The following is a 20,120-nucleotide window of genomic DNA, read 5'->3' on the forward strand; positions in this document are numbered from 1 at the left end:
AGGGACTGAATTGCTAGCCATTAAGCACCACAATATTTACCTAGTCTAAAGTGAAAGTAAAGATGGAGAAGCCTTACACAGTCCAACTTTTGAAAACATTTCAGTCATGAATGGAAAATATGTGCAGGGCCAGCGCAAGAGAAGGAAAATCCCATATGTCTGAATGTAAAAATCCTTCTTTTTTTGCTTTGATGAGTTAGTCATCTGTTTCTCAGAGCTATTGTGATCTTTAAAACAGATTTTGAATGTAATTCAATAAAAATGTGTTATACTTGTAAATGTGCCAGCAGAATAGATGTACTCTTCTCTCTATTGGAATCGGTTTTGCCTTATTAGACCTAAAAAGACTTCACTATGATTGAAGTTTGAGTTATGAGAGAGTTTAAATCCCCAGTGATCAACTGATGGAAGAACTGAGATGACCGTTTTTGTTCATATAAATACTTTTTATGTACTGTCACACTGCAAAAACAATGGAGAAGGATGGGATGGGTGCTGGCTGTTGTCCCAACAACAGTTTGCTAAAAGGGCAATCAATGATGATTTTCAACCATTTTCTAAGAAGTTGGAGAATTTTTAGGCTATAAATGGAAAGATTGTAAGAAATGATCAAAAATAGTTTTTTAAGAAGAATTCATGACACTAAAATTGTAAATCGCCAGATATGGAGAGGAGTATACAGGCAATACTGTATGTTTCATGTCTGAAAATGCACCACTAAACACTACACGATATGTTCTGTGCAGCAAAAGTTGCCTGACTTATTAAAAAGAAGACATGCACTGAAAGAATATGTGTATATTGCATTTTTAGAGCACTTTAATCACTGAATCATTTATTGTATTCAAACACACATCAGCAAATACAGTTCAGCAGTATAAATGATTAAGTTCATTTGCCTGCTGGTTTTACTCTTGACTGGATATTGCCTGGTTGCAGTTTGCCACATTTCCTCTCTCCCGTTTTCTCCTGGGTTTTGCAGATTTTACTGAAACATGCTGATACAATTAAACAATTCTATTCGACTTTGCTTACGCGTTGAATTCCTTCATCCTGGGCATGATGAGGCTTTCAGGAGCTGTAATATAATTGAGCTTCAGTCGGTGGAAAAACCTGTAATTCATTACTCAAGAAAATAAAACCAGGAGTCTTATTTCAACAGTCCAAGTGGAGCTGGAGTGCTGTGACCCAATTCTATGCTCCTGGAACTGTAAATGGGCTGAAATGAATACCTGTTTTTCTTCGTCCCTCAAACCTCTCTTTCTTCAACTCTTTTCAAAGTGCAGATTTACATTCTGTCTGGTTTGCGGTTGCTATTTTAGAAATGTTTCATGTGGGGCACCCCCGACTTATCCTGCGCTCATGTGCGCTCACCACACTCGCATAAATGTGCACGCACGCGCACCCCACCCAGCCCTTAACCACTCCCCCTAGAGCTTTCATTGTTTATCTATGGAGAACCTTGGGTTTTGGCTTGTTGTTCTCTCTCCTCATTCAACATCCAGTACAGCCTGCCTTTTCTCCACTTGCCTTGATTGGGGGGAAAACTTTTTTTTTAAATTAATTTTAATAAGGGCACCTTTTCGATCTGGTTCTTCCCTTTGCCAGAATACTCATTGCATGAACAAAAGAGAATAGCTGGGGGGGAGCAGTCCTTCTCCCTTTATTTTAAGGTTAGCCAATGTCATTGATTTCATTATGTTTTTCTTTGAACTGTTTAATAATGCGCACACTATTCTGATTGATCGCATTAGCCTAGATAACACAGAAAATGTGAAGAATTGTTGCATGCATGCATCTAAGGATTTTCTGCATCTATACAAGGAAAAAATGTGCTTTTCTACGGTTGCAATGCTGATGAACAGGACATGTCAAGCGATTTCTTAACAGTCCAGTGTAATGTTTACAGAGGAGCTCTCAGCCTGTTAAATGAGAATAACTCCCTATGCTCCATGGGGGATCTAACACAGTAGATACCAGGCACCAGGAATGTACAGCATTATGTAATCACTTGGCAGTATTCACACAAGGGAGGTCATAACGCAGACATGTTATCGAGAACAGCTTGATACTGGACTGGTTGACCCTACTACCCAGGATGCTTGAGTGTAAATAAATCTCGCTGCTAATATGATGTAGAAATAGCCTAGGTGTTTATGGATAGATATATATTTTTAATTGTATTTATTTTTTAAAGGTGCTTTAAGGCTGTTATGAAAATTTTCTGTGCTGTCCATTCTTGTGCCCCTGGGGTCAGTGAGTAGTCTTTCTCCAATAGGCTTTTATCATTGTCAGACAGCGACATCTGGCACTTAGCGGGTGTATTTGATAGCATAGTTGCTTGGCAACCCAGTAGGAGTTGAGCTGTTTTGAGAGACTGAGAGTGACGACTTCTCACCGTAGGAATACAATAACAGGTGTTCAGCTTTGTGGATATTGATGGTGTTTTTTCAAAGCTATAAATGTAACAGCGCTATAAAAGCATCAAGACAGACTTCTTGATTTTGAGTAATGGTTGATTACTGCTTTGTCATTGTTATCACAATACCTAGAATTATGCAATCCTCAACCCAAATCAAGGGAAATCTATAGTGTTGATTGTTTTGTGCTCAAAGCTAATGTTGGACTTTAGATGACAGAGCATGAAATCTCAGTTGACAGCTGTTTTCACAGGTCACTTCCCAAGTAAATCCCTAAATGAATATCCACACACAAATGTGCAATATTTGTATGCAAAGGACAATAGTTTGAGCATTGGACACATTATGGTTTCCATCATGTTTGAGCAGGTTTTGGTTGTATGCAGGTAAACTGTGTGTGGAACACAAGTGGGAACAATTTTCTCATTTCAGCTGCTTTTGTAAGCAATGGCCTGTACCAGAACAGTCTTGAACCCGATATCTGATAGACTGTCTTAGCTACACCGGATGCACCAAAATGCTGGTTGTTGCCCCCAGTGGCAAAATTGGCAAAGTTTAGCAGATGGAATCCCAAATTGCTTTCCAAGTAGCCCTAACAAATGTGAACTAAATTTTCAAAAAGTGTCTGTTAGGTTAACAGTTATCCTCGTACGATCAGTAAATGGCAGAACTGATTCGTTCTAAAAGGAGGATTGCAGTAGGAAGCATAATTGTCTCTAACTAAACAGATTCTGTCTTCCAGGGCTTTTTTTTAAATTGTATTTTTATTTTACAAATGTCCATGTTAAAAGCTGAGAATGCTTCTCTGTCAGTTTAGATAAGCTCACATAAAACAAAACCCTTGGCTCTGTTGTATTCTTACAGTTTCCTAATCCTGAAATGGTAATCAGATACTGTTGTTGCCTTGGAGAAACAGATGAAATGAGTCTCAGGTGCTATGTAGATGCCATCTTGCCAAAAATATTCCAGAGCAGTTTACAGGGAGACTCGAGTGTTGGGTTTTGTCTGTTTTCATTTAAATCTCTCAACCTTTTACTGCCAGGTACTTGTCAGCTGTGTGGTATTACACTTGTAGAAACTGGCTTTCATGCAAGATATTCAGACTTGCTGGTTGTGAGCAGCTCTAATTACCGAAAGACAACCTCACTCAACATTATTGATTGTGTTATTTATCATTTAACTACTTTGGAGGGGATTTAAATTATAGTGTGTAACAGAGTCTCGCATCAGTTTGTGTAATGATCACAGTGTAGATTGATGAGTCGTGTCTCTGAGCATGGCTTATCATCAGTGTGGTCTCATCTGTGCTGACTTGTGTCCATTTACATGAAATTAATATTTTCAACTTTTAAAAAAGGGGAAAAAACAAAGTCAACATTTGGGGCTAAAGGAGTTCATGGTAGATCAAATAGGTCAGCTCACAACCCAAGATCAATTTATACATATCACAGACTTTCTCATGTAATTTGCATTATTTTTAAATATGATATAATTAAAATGTCACCTTCTTAAGTCAAAGTATTAACGACTAAGATATTCTATGAAGTGGTATTAAAGTTTTTAAACCATGCAGTCCTAGCCAGGCCTGAAGAAATTCTCTATAATGCTTAAAAAATACACGTGTTCATGTGTTAACAAGCATTGCACGTGCATTTGTGGTTTGCAATAGCTTTCTCAGGCCCTCTCATTAGCTCCATGTTAAATCAGCTGAGAACTGCCGCTCTGACTGTGGGGAGGGACATTAGAAAGCTGCTGTAAAAACATCCTCGTTTTCATAAAATGTGGGAATTGTAGTTTTTGCAAGCTTGTTGTTTTCCTGCGAGCATGGAACAGTTTATAAATCTGGCTTTCATATTAATCCATGTCTTTAGTTTTGGTATGCTAAGATGTCAAACCTTTCCTAGGTTTGACTTGTTGTTATGAAGTTCACCACGTCTTTTCTTAGCTTAATGCTAACGTAGACTTTTCTGCAAATGTTCCAAGTTTCACCTTAAGTCCTCTGTGGTTAGTGCCAGTACAATACCTACAGAGGTTTCTAAGCAGCCCTGCAGTTTAGAGATTTAGGTGGTGCCTCTCTTTGATTTTTGCAATTTAAAAAGATTTTGTCTTCAAAGAAATCCTTTCACATTAAGGCCTTTTATTGCTAAATCTTGCACAGTGCAAATACCAGAGACCAGAGGCAAAGTGCCGTGTGTAGTTTCATGACTAAAACTGTGTGTTTTAGTCAGACAACCATGAAAGCAGAAAAGCAAATGTGCACATGTCAGATTTTAGAAAAGCATGTATATGCATGATCCTCTTTGTAAATCCCAGTGATCTTGTACTTAGTTTGAGAAATTTGCACTCCTATTTATGGCAAATGAAACCACATTAAAGAATAGTAGTGGCGGTAGCACTGTTTTTGCACCAACATCATCTTATAAAAGCACTGTATGATTTAAATTTCACATTAGTAATTTGCAATGTATTTCCACAAAACCTGAAGTATGCATATAATATGAGATCAAGTTGCCTAGCAACCACCTATCAACATACAAACAAAAGCCTGGGCATAATAAGAAGACTCTTATAATATGTCTCAGCTAATTTTTCATCTGCATCTTATCAAGCTTGACATTCTTAAGAAAATGTGTACACGTGGTTCAAAGAACACATGCAGTCCGCACATGCTTACGTCACATTTAGTTTATGTGTCGGGGGAAAATGTAAACAAATAGTTTTTATCCATACAAATTGTTTAGATAGCGAGCCCCAGGTGTACAAACTCCTGCTTTGTTATTTAGTTGGTATTAAATAATTGATTTTGACACATTCAGCCTAAATGGATAATTACTTTAATCCTTGCCATGAAATTTTTGTACTCTAGTTATTGGGAGAGTTGTGACTTGGCTTTAACAAAAAAACACAAAAAAAGAACTTGAGCTCATGTCTCAGATTTTCCGTTAAACCAGTGTAGCATAAAACTGAAACTGTCCAAGGGTGAAAATATTAACGTCAAAAATATATTTTTATTTGATTTATTGAGCCCTATGTCTCTATTGTTTGCTTGATTGTTGTGTGTGGAATGAAGCCAGAACTGTAGAAATCAACACTGTTTACATTCCTTCAACGTCAAAACAGCGGAATCTCCCAGAAAGTTGCTCTTTCCACAAAATAATGGATACCAGACCTTACTCCATCTGCCCGCTATTAGGCCTGTATAGTTTTTTTTTGTTTTTTTTGTTGGTGCAATGACAGTGATTAGTTATATTAAATAATTATACAGAAAGCGTTGGAGAGTGTGGATCTGATTAACTACAACTATTATGTCTATTTTCTCAAATTAATACAATCGAGTTTGTTGCTTTAAGTTAGTGTCACATTATTTGTACCATATTTTCAAAAATACATCAGAGGACATAATCCATTGCAAAATGTGAACTGTGCTCAGGGCCTTTGGCTCATTTTTCAGCTGTGATGGCTTTACAGTACACATTGCTGGGAAGGAGGAGCATTGCATTGTCCTTGTGTAACCTGGGTAGGAACAAAACTATGGATCTAATGCATTTGAGAAATGGAAGTCTCTTTGGTATGAGTCTGGAATTGTATATACTGGTAAAATGTATTTTAAAATCTGGATATATTCTGTTTTTCAGCTCTCATGCAAATATTCATTTAATTTGTCCAAAGGAAAGCTGATAATTTAAATTGGTTTTCTCTGTTGGTGAAAATAACAGGCTTCTTGGTTATCTAAGTACAGAGGCATGAGTTCTGCAGTTTTGTTTTGTGTGTGTCTGTGTGTGTGTGTGTGTGGTGAAAGGCCTGTCAGTTCTTTGAAAAACAGGGCAAAGCTAAATCCAAAGGATCTCTCTGGTCATTATTTTCCCTTCTAATTTTATATTATTGGCAAATCATCACATGATTGTTTTGAAGCTGAGAGGGTGAATTTATTGGTTTTCTGAATTTTAAGTCTCAAACTCAACAATAATGAGTGCAAATTCCATTCACTGCATTAAAACAGAGAAAATAATCCCGGTCTTTCATAGGGCAGTAGAGAGGCAGCCTTTCAGTCACTTAACTTAATGTTCGTGTGAGCAATTTTTTTTTTTTTTTGATGAGGCTGGTATTTTATTCTAATCAGTAGTGATTGATTAAAAAAAAAAAAAAAAAGTACATTCCTTTTGACCATCTTTGACGCAGTACCTAAAGATAACAACAAAAACATTGATGCATGTAATGTTCTTCCAAAAAACAATACTTCACTGGGATTCTTTAACTAGGCCACCCTGTGTTTCTTCTTCTTTTTTAAGCACATCCTTGGTGGATTTACTCCTGAGCTAAGGATTATTACCCCATTGATATTTCCGCTGCATGTTCGGCTTCAAACAGATGTCTTCACATTTTTCTTCAAGTAATGTTTTATATGAATTCAAAGTTGACTCAGCCCTCTATCTACGAGGCTGCAAGACAACCTAAACCATAACATTTAGGCTTCCGTGCTTCACAGCTAGTATGAAAAGACTTCTTTGATGTTCACCAAACATATGGCTGTTGCCTTTTTATTTATATGGCACATTTAATTACACATTAGCTCATTTTCCTTAACATAAAAGATAAAAACATAAAAATCTATGTAGGTCTACTGTGCCTTAAGGCAAAACAAGAAAAACACGTATAATGTTATTGTAGCCAAGCAATCCTTTGATTCTTCTGTGTAGAGCCCATCACTCCAAAAAGCTGTGGCTTTTGCTTTTGTGGTCGCCGACCAAAAATAAATTTGCTTTATTGTTCTTTTTGGACTTTTGGACAGCAAATTCTTTTTTCCTGTTACACATCCCATTCAGGTCAAAGTTGTGCTATCGGTTTGTAGACACACAAACACACAAACAAACTGTTTTTATCATTTACGGAATATTTCTAAACTCAGACTAATGGTATCAAAGCTTGAACTTGAGATGATTATTCATGCTTTTATTTCTTCTCGTTTAGACCACTGTAATGGCCTTTTTACTTGTTTTAACAAATCAGCCTTAAATAGTCTTCAGACTGTGCAGAATGCTGCAGCACGTCTCTTAACAGGCACCAAGAGAAGATCGCATATCACTCCAATCTTGGCCTCCCTTCACTGGTTACCTGTAAATTTTAGGTTTCATTTTAAAATTTTAGTTCTAACCTTTAGGGCCCTACATGGTCAAGCTCCTCAATATTTATCTGACCTGTTGAAACCACATTCATCTTCTCGGGCTTTAAGGTCATTAGATCAGACACTGCTGGTGGTACCGCACACTCGTTTTAAAACTCGTGGTGATCTTTTTCAGCTTTGATTTGAGTTGTTGATCAATGGTCATGAGAATTTGCATATTAATGATCTCCCAGCCCATCGTTCCTTCAGTGTTGCTAGTTTCTGTCATTATGCAAATGTACTGTTTGTAAGATTGGGAAAACCTGCAGTCAGCTCTCACTGGAAAACAATACGTCCAGATTAACAGAATAATAGAACCAACTTTTGGGGATTTGCTTACCTGGATGATTGAGCATGATCAAGACGTTACCTGCAGATCCTGGGATCTAATTTGCTTTACATTTGCAAAGAGCTCTCAAGACCCAAGGCACCCTTTTCCCGAATCCCACCTCCAAAGCTGCTATAATTACTTCTTTTTTTTTTCTTTTTTTTTCTCAAACAAGTTATAAAAAATTATATACACTGGAACTCATCAAACAGTCTGTCTCTGCCTTGGATTCTCCCACGGCCAGTTTACACATATGGCAACAGGATGTTTTGCTTTTTGCACATGGCTCGTGTTTTCAATCTTGTCCCATACCAAATTCCATTTAGCTCCTCATTTATGCCAAAGATGGAGTTGGAGTCTTTGCTTTTGCGAGTTATCAGTGAAATAAATGTAATTTTCCTCACTTCAGTTTAGTTTGTGTACTGCTAATTCATAACAGTGGCTTCAAGGCACCACGGCAACTTCTTCACATTTTTTTTTCCCCATTTGGTTCATTCATTTAAAAATGCATTGTCTTATTTGAATATGTGAAAATGTATGTGAAAATGTCATACAGCTGACCAAGAGTTTGACTTGTTTAAAATCAGTGAGTGGATAGGTATTTGATGTTTTCCTGCTTCTTCAAGCATTTTGTGCAACTTTACCACCTTATTTGGCTATATGGAGCCAAATATAATCACATCATCTCCTTGACTCCAGTTGGGTTACAACACAGATTCCAACATAGAAAATTATTACCAAGTAGAATAATATTGTAAGTTACCTTTTGGTTGGCTTAACCTGTACTTGTGTCACTATTTTGTCACATATAGGCAAGATAAGAGGAGATGAGATGATAAAAGAACAGCTGGTCTACTCTGATAGACAGTGTGTTGCTTTTATTTTTCAGTAGACATGGGGGAAAACCGACGCTGCTGTTTTCCTTTTGGTTTGTCTTAGTTCTTACAGGAAGTGACACGGTAGCGGGGTCTTTCATAATCTTGGAACTTCAGACCACCTACAAAACTGAGCTTTCAAGTCGGAGCAGTTCTATACTAAAGCAAATACTGGATGAAAACACTTAAACCTACATTCACTGAGATAAACTAAATATGCTGGGAGTTCTGTGAATACGGAACACGTTGTTTTGTATTTGGTAGCCGCATAGTTGTAACTGTAGCTCAAATTGACACTCATGACATTTTATGCTTTATCAGTTGTTTGTCATGGGGGGAGAAATCCTATGGGGTATACCCTGGGTAGGTCACTGGTTTATCGCAAGGATAACACAGAGAGGGAAAAACACCAACCATTTACATCTCAATTTAGAAGTGCCAATTATCCTAACCCATGCATGCCTTTGAGAGCTAACCACACAAGGAAAAAACAGCAACTGGCTGGCAGGATTTAAACCCAGGACTTTCTTTGTGTGAGGAACGATGCTAATCACTATACCACCACAGTGCCCGTCTTAAAATTCCCGCCTAGGATGCATGACAGTCACGAAAATAAAGTATATGATGTGAGATAAAGTAAAGCAAAAACAATTTTGCATTTGGCAAGCAGCGGCCAAGTATTTTGTGTTTTACCTGACAAATACCTTATCTAAAGAATCAAATACTGATTTGTAAAATATTTGCATTCCCAAAATTAATACAAATTACAAGAGAAATTACATCAATGCAAAACAGCTTTTAGTCCATACCAGTGTTTACAGCTTGTCACAGCCCCCCGCCATCCTGTTCACCCTTATTAGTCTCGTCTGTTATCAGATTAAGCACAGCAGAATGCTGACGCTGTCATTATGAGCATCCGCTATCAGAGGCTCTTAACGCAGCTGAAGAGACATCCAGCATTGATTCAACAAGATGCTTATTTTCCCTTTCGTGACAGTTGTTAATGTTGTTGTTGCATAAGAGTGTTAACAGATGGAATTTTTTTCCGATCGGTTTCCAAAGCAGGAAGAATGGTCGTGGACATAAGCTCGCTTAAATCAGACTCTCCAGATTCAGACTCACAAGTTTCTAATCCACTTTTTTGTGCTTTTGGATGCAATGATGAGCTAATATTCATGTTATCAGTGTATTGGGGTGGTGAAAAGGATGCAGTGCTTAGTGAATTTTAATTATCTGTCTTTTAAAATGTGGTGTGGATAGGAAAGCTTCAACAATCCTTTCCACACCCTAATTTCACAGTGGGATTATCATCATATAATACTGTTTGCACCGTGTACAATCTGTAATGGGCTTTTTTCTTGTTTTTTTTTTTTTTAAATGGGCCAGCTTTTATAGGTTTGAGGAAATTTTACATAAAACTCAACGGGGCTCAGAGGGCATTCACCATATGGTTGCTTGCTTTTCTTTTTTGACGTAATAGGTTTAGAGCTCCATTTAGTTGCAGTTACGTTCTTGATTCATTATAACTCATCATAAATGATTACCATTATGGTTTTCTAAAGCCCAACAGTCCAGACAGCGATATTTACTGTGCGATAAGTTTACCATACATTTTTTTTAGTTATTCAATTTGGTTCTAATGTTCAAAACTGCAAAGTCACTTTTTGAATACATTATACTTCAGCTGTCCATTCAGAAATAAATGTTGAAATGTTTCGGACACTTTTGTCGTCATTGCACCGAGGTCAGCGTTTTTGACTGAACTGTAAGTCACGGCAACTCTACCGCTGCAGATGTTTCTGACCCAGATTTACACAGACTGCAGCAGATCCATCTTGAGAACGTTGACCGAAATGCATCATTAAACTCTCCCTGTATTCCCAAATGACAGGAACATGAGAATTCTCCTTGGATAGGAGATATGTATTTTGCATTAACAGAACTTGCCACAGCTTGGAGGACTTGCAGATGTGCTGGAGAGACTTCAGGCCTGACTTGCTCTGGTGGTTGGCTCTGTGCTTCTCTCCTGCTTACTGTATCAGCTAAGGGAGTTTCTTGGCATTTTCACCTGCTTGGAAATTTACTTTAAGTCAAACACCACTGCTTCTCTAAGTCCTTAGTCTGTTTACACCCAATGTTTGGGAATTTTAAAGTTGTCATGTACCATTTCCAAGGCCAGGCATTTACAGTATGCTGACAGACAAAAGTCGTAAGTGTGAATGTTATTTTAAGAAGTGCAAAACCAACATCAGTCAATCCAAGTGTGGTATGAAATGCTCCATTAATGGCTACTGTAAAATGCCCAAATATTTTCACTGTATCCATCAATTTGTTACACGGAAGCTGTGTCCAATCTCTAGGATTATAGAAAATTGCTTGGAACATTTTTATACCATTCTTGCAAATCAGCAGTATCGCTATGCATGCCAAACGCAATATGCAAAGAAATGGAGATCCACCATAAACACTTTACTGAGTGCAGATACGGTAACATTTTGAGGACTGGATAATCTGTGTGTGATTTGGCTGTGTTAGGCTGGATTGTACATTTAAAAACTGAGTGACTGTGTGGTTTTGATGAATTTATATTTCTCTTTCCTCTGTCTCACTCTAGCTGCCTCTGAGGGGAGAGTCAACAGTGGGGAGGATTTCTTTCAGAAGGTGAGTGTGTAGTCTGCACTTGGATAATGTGTGCTTTGTCTCTGGGTTGTTTTCAAGCCCACTGAGCAGCACTTCACTCATTGGTAATGGAGCAGATGCTCAGGTGCTCCTTCAGTCAGTCCTAATTACAAATGTAAACAAATAAAAACAATGGAACTACACTGACGTTAAACCACTCCAGGGCTCTGATACTATAACACAGCTGACACAACACTGGGTGGGGGGGGGGGGCTTTCTCAGTTACATAATGTACCATAATATACCAGCTTATCTAAAGTTTAGAAACCCTAATCCGGCCAAGCAGTGCATCACTGACTTTTCTGTGTGAGCAATTTAATGAAATGTCCTCAAGCTTCACTACATTCAATGAAACGAGGATTTGGCTCAGTGAGTTTAAATATTTCTGAATGGGTGACAACTTGCTCACATTCTCGTACTGGTACTTGGGGAACAGTCAAGTATGACACTGTGGCTGTATAGCTCAGTTCTTTATTAATTGATGCTCTTTCATACCAGTACAATTGTTTATTAATTGCAAACTCTCAAGTGAAACCATTTCTGACTATTCAGTAATGTGACTTTCTCCTGGTTTTATTTCTGGAACCTATCCTGACAAGGGCTTGGCAATGCAAACTTGATCACCATGAAAAATTAACAAAAGACTAATCAAAGTAGACTGAGTTGGTTGAGTTACTGAGATACAGTATGGTGCAAAAGTTTTGAGCCACCCCTAATTTCAGACTTTCTTGCACTCTGTTAGCAGTAGAACCACGAAGGGGGTCATTTTCACTCCGTGGCATTTAAAGAAAATATCGAAATTGGTTAAAATATAGCAAATAGTGAATTTTAGGATGTGTGAAATAAAAATGGAAAAATAATAAATAAATAAACATAACCGTTTATACCTAGAACAAATGAGGTAATTTAGACCCAATAGAAATTAATGTAAAACAATATTGTACATGCCAGGTTGCCTAGCAACATTTATACACTTTTTGATATGATGCCTGCTGTAGTGCAGAGTAGTAGTTACTGCAGGGCCAAACGTGTCATGTATGGGAGTTTGAGCTGAAGCAGAGCCACTCAGAGCACGGAGTGTGTGACCGAACGTGTGGAGAACCGGGCAAGTTGTTGGCTTTATAGAGCAGCAGGGGAACTGCAGAGAGTCCAGAGTGTGGGGAACAAATTGCGCAAATAAAGAGTGAAATCAAGAGCAGAAAAGTTTTGGAGCTGCGGAGGTGAATATCTACAGACTGAGGCGAAGCAGTGAGGATGCTGGACGACAGGCTGCAGGACCGGTGATTAGAGGCAGTTGTGGATGAGATGTTAAACTTTCACTGTTAACTGTTGATAATGTGTTCACGCATCAACAAATCACACCAACACTTGCCTCTAGCGGCTTTGTGATATTTAATGAAATTATCTAAATCATTTATAAAACCAACAAAATCTCTTAAATCTTTTTACAGTCAGATCTTACTTAATTTTCAACTAATTTATCTAATTTTAGCAGCATAACATCTTCAAGAAATGACATTGCCTTTGCTGCTGTTGTTTCAGGACGAGGTCAACTTTGCGGTGGTTTTAGGGAGTCTGGTCTTGGCTTTCTGAAAGCCTTAACCTTTTTTTTCTTTCTTTTTTTGACGTTGGCTGCTTTTTCACTCATTTTCAGTCCAGTATTTGAACCTGAGAATTTATAGTGGAATCTTCTTTTATTCAGGCTTTACAGGGGATTTATGATTCTCTGGTCTCCCCGTTCTCTCCGGGTACCCCAGCTTTCTCCCACAGTCCAAAGACATGCAGTTAGTTGGGTTAGGTATCTAACAGCGATCTGTCCAGAGTGTACCCAGCTCTCGACCTATGGTAGCTGGGATAGGCTACAGCGACCCTGACAAGGATAAGCAGAAGAGAATGGCTATATGGATGTTAAATCTACACAGTGGCTACGTTCTAACCACAAACCCGTAGGAAACTCTACACCATAACCTATGACGCAACTGTAAACTCCCTGGAAAATTAACTAGATTGGGCGTTGACACAGCCCACAATTATTGTCACTGCTGCTTTTTGTCCTGCAGTTTTTGATTATCAGTGAGAGAGTAATAATCATAGCCTCAATATAAGGACTCACAGATGTCAGCTAATTCCTGGAGGGAGATTGCCCAAACTATTGGAATGACACAGAAAAACGTGAGGGACACATGTGTTTGCTTCCAAAAAAATGAAAGACCACAACAAAGACTGGGGACACTAACATATAACGAGCAACTTAGCAAAGAACCAATTTTAAATTGCATCTTCGGGCATTTTGTTACTAGCAGCCTCTCACAAAAACATGTAAATTGTTCCCACTTCTTCAGCTGAATTTATGAAAAATGCTAAAGATAAGGTGATTCCCAACAAGCAATCATCCACAAACTTGGCATATCTCTGCACTGTATTGTTAATTAAAGATGAGGGAACTGGACAAGTGAAGGACAATGATACATGATACAGGACCTGATGGATGCATGTGGACCTTCAGTAGATAAATCTAATATTTGTTGAAGCCCTATCAGAAATGTCTCAACAAATGGGTGGTTGTCAAAAAGGAAGAGAAATGGTGATAAAGCTGCTACATGCCACGTTATCCTAGAACATTACAGAAGCAGTGTAGGATTATCCTGATAGCGATTGGGGGGGGGGGAAGGCAGCCAACATCCAAAAAAGAGCTTTGAACGTCCTTTAATAAGCCCAGAAAACTTTTTGTTAAGACTCTTTGCATAAATTATTAGAAAGCTTACCTAAACCAAAGGCGATCATACCCAATATTGACTTGAAAGCTGATTGATTTACTCTTTGTCCCCCTCATGTTAAGAATTATGTAAAATGATATTAAAAGTAATTAAAATAAAACAAAATTCTATTGATCAACAATTCACAATACTAAAACTTCAGCTTACGGCTTAAATTTATAGATTTTCCACAACCTGTCTGCATGCATATGTCACAAGAGAAAAGACTGTGCAGATGCTGACTAAGATCACAACATTGTGTCGGGCAGAGCTATGTTTCAACTCATGTTTTGGGAGTAAAAATTGTCTGTCATCAGACCCTAAAACAAGAGTCATTGCGACAAAGCATTTATAGCTTTTTATTTTTCTAAAAAAAAAAGGATGTTGGGTTATGTCTTTTCCGTCTGTGCTTCAGTTCTAAAAGCAGCAGATCAACAGTCTTGCATGTAGAGATCTGATGTCCCTAAGGTCTTGGCAGAGTGGTGCCTTTGGCTTTGAAGTGAATGCAACTTTTCCAAAGGGGTATTTTAGCAACTTGAAGTGCAAGACTGAGTAGACCTGTATAAGTTCAAGCATTAAATTACACAATGACGTTTTATGTAAGCAAGTTGGAAAGAAAAAAAAAATTAACCGAGACTCTGACTGTATTAAAACGTACTTTGCAAAGTTAACACCTGAAGCATCATCTGCAGATACAGAGGTTGCACTTCTCAGTTATTAGACACATTGCATGAAATGAATAACGAGGCTTCTGCAACACATTGTATCATTACTGTGTGTTATAGTCAGCTGTTGTTAAAAAAAAAAAAAAAAAACACCAAATGCTGTACATAACTATGATTAATGGAGTGGTATGTCGATTTGTGCAGCATTTGAGTCGGTATATAAAAGAAACTGTCTCAAACGTAATCGAGATTGGTCATTGCATACAGTCTAATCACACTGACAACAGTTGACCCAAATTGTAAGATCTGACATGAAAATTCAAAGTGTATATTGAAGTATATTGTGGTTTCCTTAATTTATCTCAAGTGGATTGATTTTTGTTTAAAACTCAGCTTCCTCATTATATTAAATCTCCCTCTATACTATGTTAATGGGCTGTAATGAAATAAATGATGGACAGCGGTCTGCTTTAGCATTCCTCCTTTGTCTATTTTCCGTATTTGGTTTTGGAGGTTAGGAATCAGAGTTAAATGTCAAAGAAGGAGGCAATTTAACTGTCCCTGAAGCAGTTTTCAAAAACCAAGTAATGCAAACCAGGCGCCTTAAGATTTCCCTCGTCGGAATTTTAACAAGGACTTTCGATATAATGCACTCTAGTTCTTCCTTCACTTCTTTTGGCTTGGATAGAACGGCAGTGTTTAGGATATGCAGTCTAGATGTCTACCTCAAAGCAGGTCTGGCAAAATACGCCTGGTGGTGTATTGACTTTGCCAGCCATGACTTTAAAAGTCCTTGACTTGAATATTGTCACAGCTTGTTCAAAGAAACAGTGGTTACTAGAGGTTAAATTGACAATTAAAAATTAGTATGCAGCTGTTTGAGTTGGCAGTCTGGTAAGAAGCAGTAAAGTGCTAAAGTCATGTTTTTATTGTAGAATTTCCATTTGGACAGCTCTGTATAGTTTCCCCTCTGATAGCGTGATCACCATACATGCCCAATTTGAGTTGGGAAAATAAACACACGGTGTAACTGTGGATTGTTGAAAGAAAATGGATGAGGTGTGTGAAATACCTTGAAGTTGATGAAAATGGAAACTCTTAGTTGGACCGCTTCCTGCCCTTCCAACACACCCATGAACCACACACACTCAGTGGGACTAATAAGGCACATACGAAGAAAGTCTCTCTCACACATAAGAAAGCATATAGTCATTTTTGACGCACACATTCTTACACTTTGGGTGTTGGGAATTAGATTTTGTAGTTGCCTCAGCAGTTGAGATTTTTAGAGTTCAGTCTCTGGCAAGAGCAGCACAAAATGATCCACCCCCGCACTTTCTTCCCAAGCCTGCCTGCTGCAGTTGATCAAACCCTCTTACTCACTGTCTGCTGGACTTCCTTTGAGCTCAGAGCAACTTTTTGTCATAGAGTCCAAAACAGTCCACCCTCTTCATGTTGTCAGTAAAATAGTAGAGAAGATGGCAGACAATGTTGGACAACAGGAGGGTGCGCCAGCCGTGAAGTTAGCCATGTGAAGTTCCCTGCAGCTCCTGTGAGGGAATCTTACCAGCTATGTCCCTTTTCTCTTTTCAGCCTGTTTTTGGCATCACTCACTCATGTTTTTCCCCTCTCGCACGTCTCTTTCTGCCTCTTCCCTGCTGTTGTTCCAATGTTATTAGGTCTTTGCACTCTATTAATCCATTAATGTTTCCTTGTTATCATTCTGGTGTAAGCAGGGGATTTCTCTCCAAATAATATACTTGATTGTTTAACAGAAAGCGTGCGTCAGTGAACAGTTTATCATATTGTTATGCAGTAAAAGCTTTTACGCTGTAAACTGTTGGAAGTGTTGCATCACTCTAAGCTCTATGGAGAGGTGTGTAGAGGTTTAGTCGTGGGGCAACAAAAGACGATAACGCCACGCACCACAGAAGAGCTTTGAGTGGATTTGAGTCAAGAGAAGCCTTTTGAACCTCTATCCAGTTCCTCCCCAGTCCTGCTTCTGTCTCCATCCCAGAGGTTGTGGTTCTCTAAATAATGCCAAGCAGGATATTTAAGTGCCAGTGTTCTCTACATCTGATGCCAGATGTAATTCATTTCATTTACACTGACGCATTTTGTATTCCTCTGCGCTGACAAGGAAAAAACCTGAAAAATTAAGACTGTCAGGGTGAAATATTTGGTTGGCATACGTCTGTGAGACGTTGAAATAACTAGGTCAGTATGAGTGGCATCAAAACATACATAAACAAATGTTTGTGTTCAGTCAAGCAGTTTGAATTATCATGCGTCATCCATTAAAGTGTGTGTGTGTCTGCGTGTGTATGTGTTGCCCAGAGGAGTTACGGTGCTGCAACTTAGCACTCTGTTAACATGAACTCAGCTATGACTGTTGAGCCTCACGGGAACGGTTCAGTCAGTGCTGTCATCTTCGAGCTCTGCTGTTTTCTCAGTCTCGTAACTCTGACACCTCCCCCCAGAAACCCTCTGTCATCCCCGCAAACACACACACAATCGCACATATTCCAGCTGAATCAACAGCTGCACCATTGCAGCGAGATCCAGGAAACATGCCTCTACACTGTCGACTGCTGCTGTGCAATACATACTAACGCAGTCACGTGTTTTAAATGGATGTGCCATCTTTGAGGACATTTACTTAATGATATCCTGTGTTATGTTACGCACACATCTGCACACACAGCTGCAAACCACTAAGAGCTGATCATGTCAAGGTCGTGCCATGAAATGTTGTTGGAGCCACAGTCATTTTTGTATTGATTTCAGAAAGGCTAGGGTGGCAGAATAGAGTGGCTGGAATGGTAAATATATAGGTTACTTAAATTTGTGCAAATATCTTCACCCATTTGAGAGGCATTTGCTAGCCCCTTCATAAATAAACACCATCCACCCTTTAAAATGGTGTGTGGTCTGCCAGAAATCAGTCCCATCTGCAGGACCCTGCCAAGAACAGCAACGCTGGACAGGAAACAGTTTTCTCTGAACAAAGCCCTTTTTTACAGAAAAAGTTAGGGTATAAGCCATAATGTCTTTTGTTTTTTTTTAAATCGTAAGCCTTCTACTTTGCTTATTTTCTGTGCTCCATTGTAGTTTCTGTGTAGCTTTAAGAGAGTGAAAAGTACATTTCCATTTACAGTGTCATTTTACTCGCTATCAGTCATCTGGCTTTAGTTCCACCATTGCCACTGCAGTTTCTGTTACCTCTGGGAGCTTGCTGCAGTCTTATGTTTCTTTCATATGTGCTTTTAAATTAAAGGCCTTCATGACAAATCCAGACATGCGTGTCATTGCCACAGGAGAGTGATTTGTAAGAGCAGAAGTTACAAAAAAAACTTTTAAAGGAAAAAGTTAAGGGAGAATTTGTCTTTATCGCCGGGAACAGAATGTCCTTTAATGCTGCTTGTGATGCATCCAGCTGGTGTGAGCATGTGATTCAGACTGCGAAGAAAAGTTTGCATTCAGCTACAGGGGTGTTTGTGATTTATTGTCCTTTCTCACATATACCAGACGTCAGTGGGTGGGTGTCATGTTGTAGATTAGCTGCTTGTGCCCGAGGCTAGTTTGAAACTCACTAACATAAAACTTGTCAGATTTTGGTTTCAGGCTTGACTTACAATCTGTGTAAAACCATTTTGAGTGAATACATGGATAATGTTGTTGCAGCACTTGTAAAAAATCCTGCATCAAAGAGGAATGGGGAGGTCTCCAGTAAGACAGTAATGGGTGATCATTAGCAGCACGCTAAAGGCCGGATCTGTTTCCAGCTTAGTCCCTTTAATGATACCAGAATAAATTCCTTACAGAAATAGTTGAGCAAGATTATCTGAGAAGAATTTGCCTTTATTTTCATTGCACAACATGTACATTTCACTCAGTAGACACTGCAAGTAATCGCAGAACCACGAGACGGATAAATCACAAGGAGGACTGAAAGCTTAATTTTTTTTACCCTTAGATGATGATAATTCTAAAAAGATATGCAACTTGGGTCAAGAGTTTAAGAGGGAGGGAAGAATATAACAATACATCAGTAAGTTTTTATTGAGTTTGTTTTGTTTTTCTGGAGGAATGCAGACACTTGTGAGAGGAAATTTACTTACCTTTAAAAGGAGCCTATAAAATAAACCCATAGATGCCATTGCTTAATAAAAGTTAAAATTCTGACTTCAGGGTACTAGGTTTTTACATTTTTATGTGTGAAGGTGTAGGAAATCAGTGAGGCCTGAAAGGGGCCGTCAACCCTCATCGGCTTAGAATATACAGCTCAGCTGTAGCGTAAAGTGAAACACACATCAGGCCTGTGGAAGCTGGCTCTGTTTTACAGGTGTGTGTGACTGGCTGTGGATAAGCTGTCAAACTATGTTGTTGATGATTTCAAGAAAAACCCTTCATGTAGAAAAGCAGACAGGAGTTTATGAGCTTCCCTTTCTGATTTGTGCCTCAGTTAGCAATACAAGCTGTACTTTTGTCTTTTTTAAAAAAAAAAAAAGAACTGGCAGATATAATTTAATAATCTTTGAGGGGACAATGAAAGCTGTGAATAGTTGTAGCAGTACTAATAAGCCTAACATCTAATTTGACTAGGGAGCACTGATGGATCTTAATGCACCCTTTCTCCCATTTGAATTACAATATGTGGCTTATGGCTTAATGCACTGGACCACTAAGGAATATTAAGTGGCAGCCCCTGCTCATGTAATGTGTTGAAGCGGGCCTCTGGTGCTTGATCACGTAGCTGAAACAGGGAATTTCATATCTTCTCCATCCCGAAAACACAAACCCCTGGAAAGTATTAAAACAAACATAAGACCACAGGACATTTCTGAAAACAAGGATGGAGCACATTGAGGACAAAGCCATTAGGAGACACATCTGATTTTCTTTCTTTTTTTTTCTTTTTTTTCCCCCTCCATTAATATCAAGTACTTCTCACGACTGGCAGTTCAAAAGGCAGCCGTTATAGATTTGTAGGCAGGAGGCCAAGCAAGGTAACTTCCTCCTGGTGGAGAAAAAAAAATAGGAGTGAATGCTGGCAGCCTCTTGACAGCTCATTGTACTTTCTTTTGCTACCTGCTGTCCCCCCTTCTCCAGTGAGAGAGAATATATATATATATATATATATATATATATATATATATATATATATATATATATATATATATATATATATATATATATATATATATATATATATATATATATATAAAAAAAAATA

General features: G+C 38.4%; 1 protein-coding gene across 1 annotated transcript in view; it reads left to right on the top strand.

Annotated features, from left to right (window-relative positions):
* bicc1a (BicC family RNA binding protein 1a) overlaps positions 1–20,120 on the top strand; it is a 55,699-nt gene that overhangs the window by 4,551 nt on the left and 31,028 nt on the right. Inside the window, exon 2 of the mRNA XM_085369752.1 lies at positions 11,399–11,445. Within this exon, the coding sequence (XP_085225878.1) occupies positions 11,399–11,445 (47 nt within the window). The remainder of the gene's footprint in view (positions 1–11,398; positions 11,446–20,120) is intronic.

Source organism: Diplotaxodon limnothrissa, linkage group LG13 (genome assembly GCF_057381915.1).
Source record: "Diplotaxodon limnothrissa isolate DT_005_m linkage group LG13, D_limnothrissa_male_GT1.1, whole genome shotgun sequence".
NCBI lineage: Eukaryota > Metazoa > Chordata > Actinopteri > Cichliformes > Cichlidae > Diplotaxodon > Diplotaxodon limnothrissa.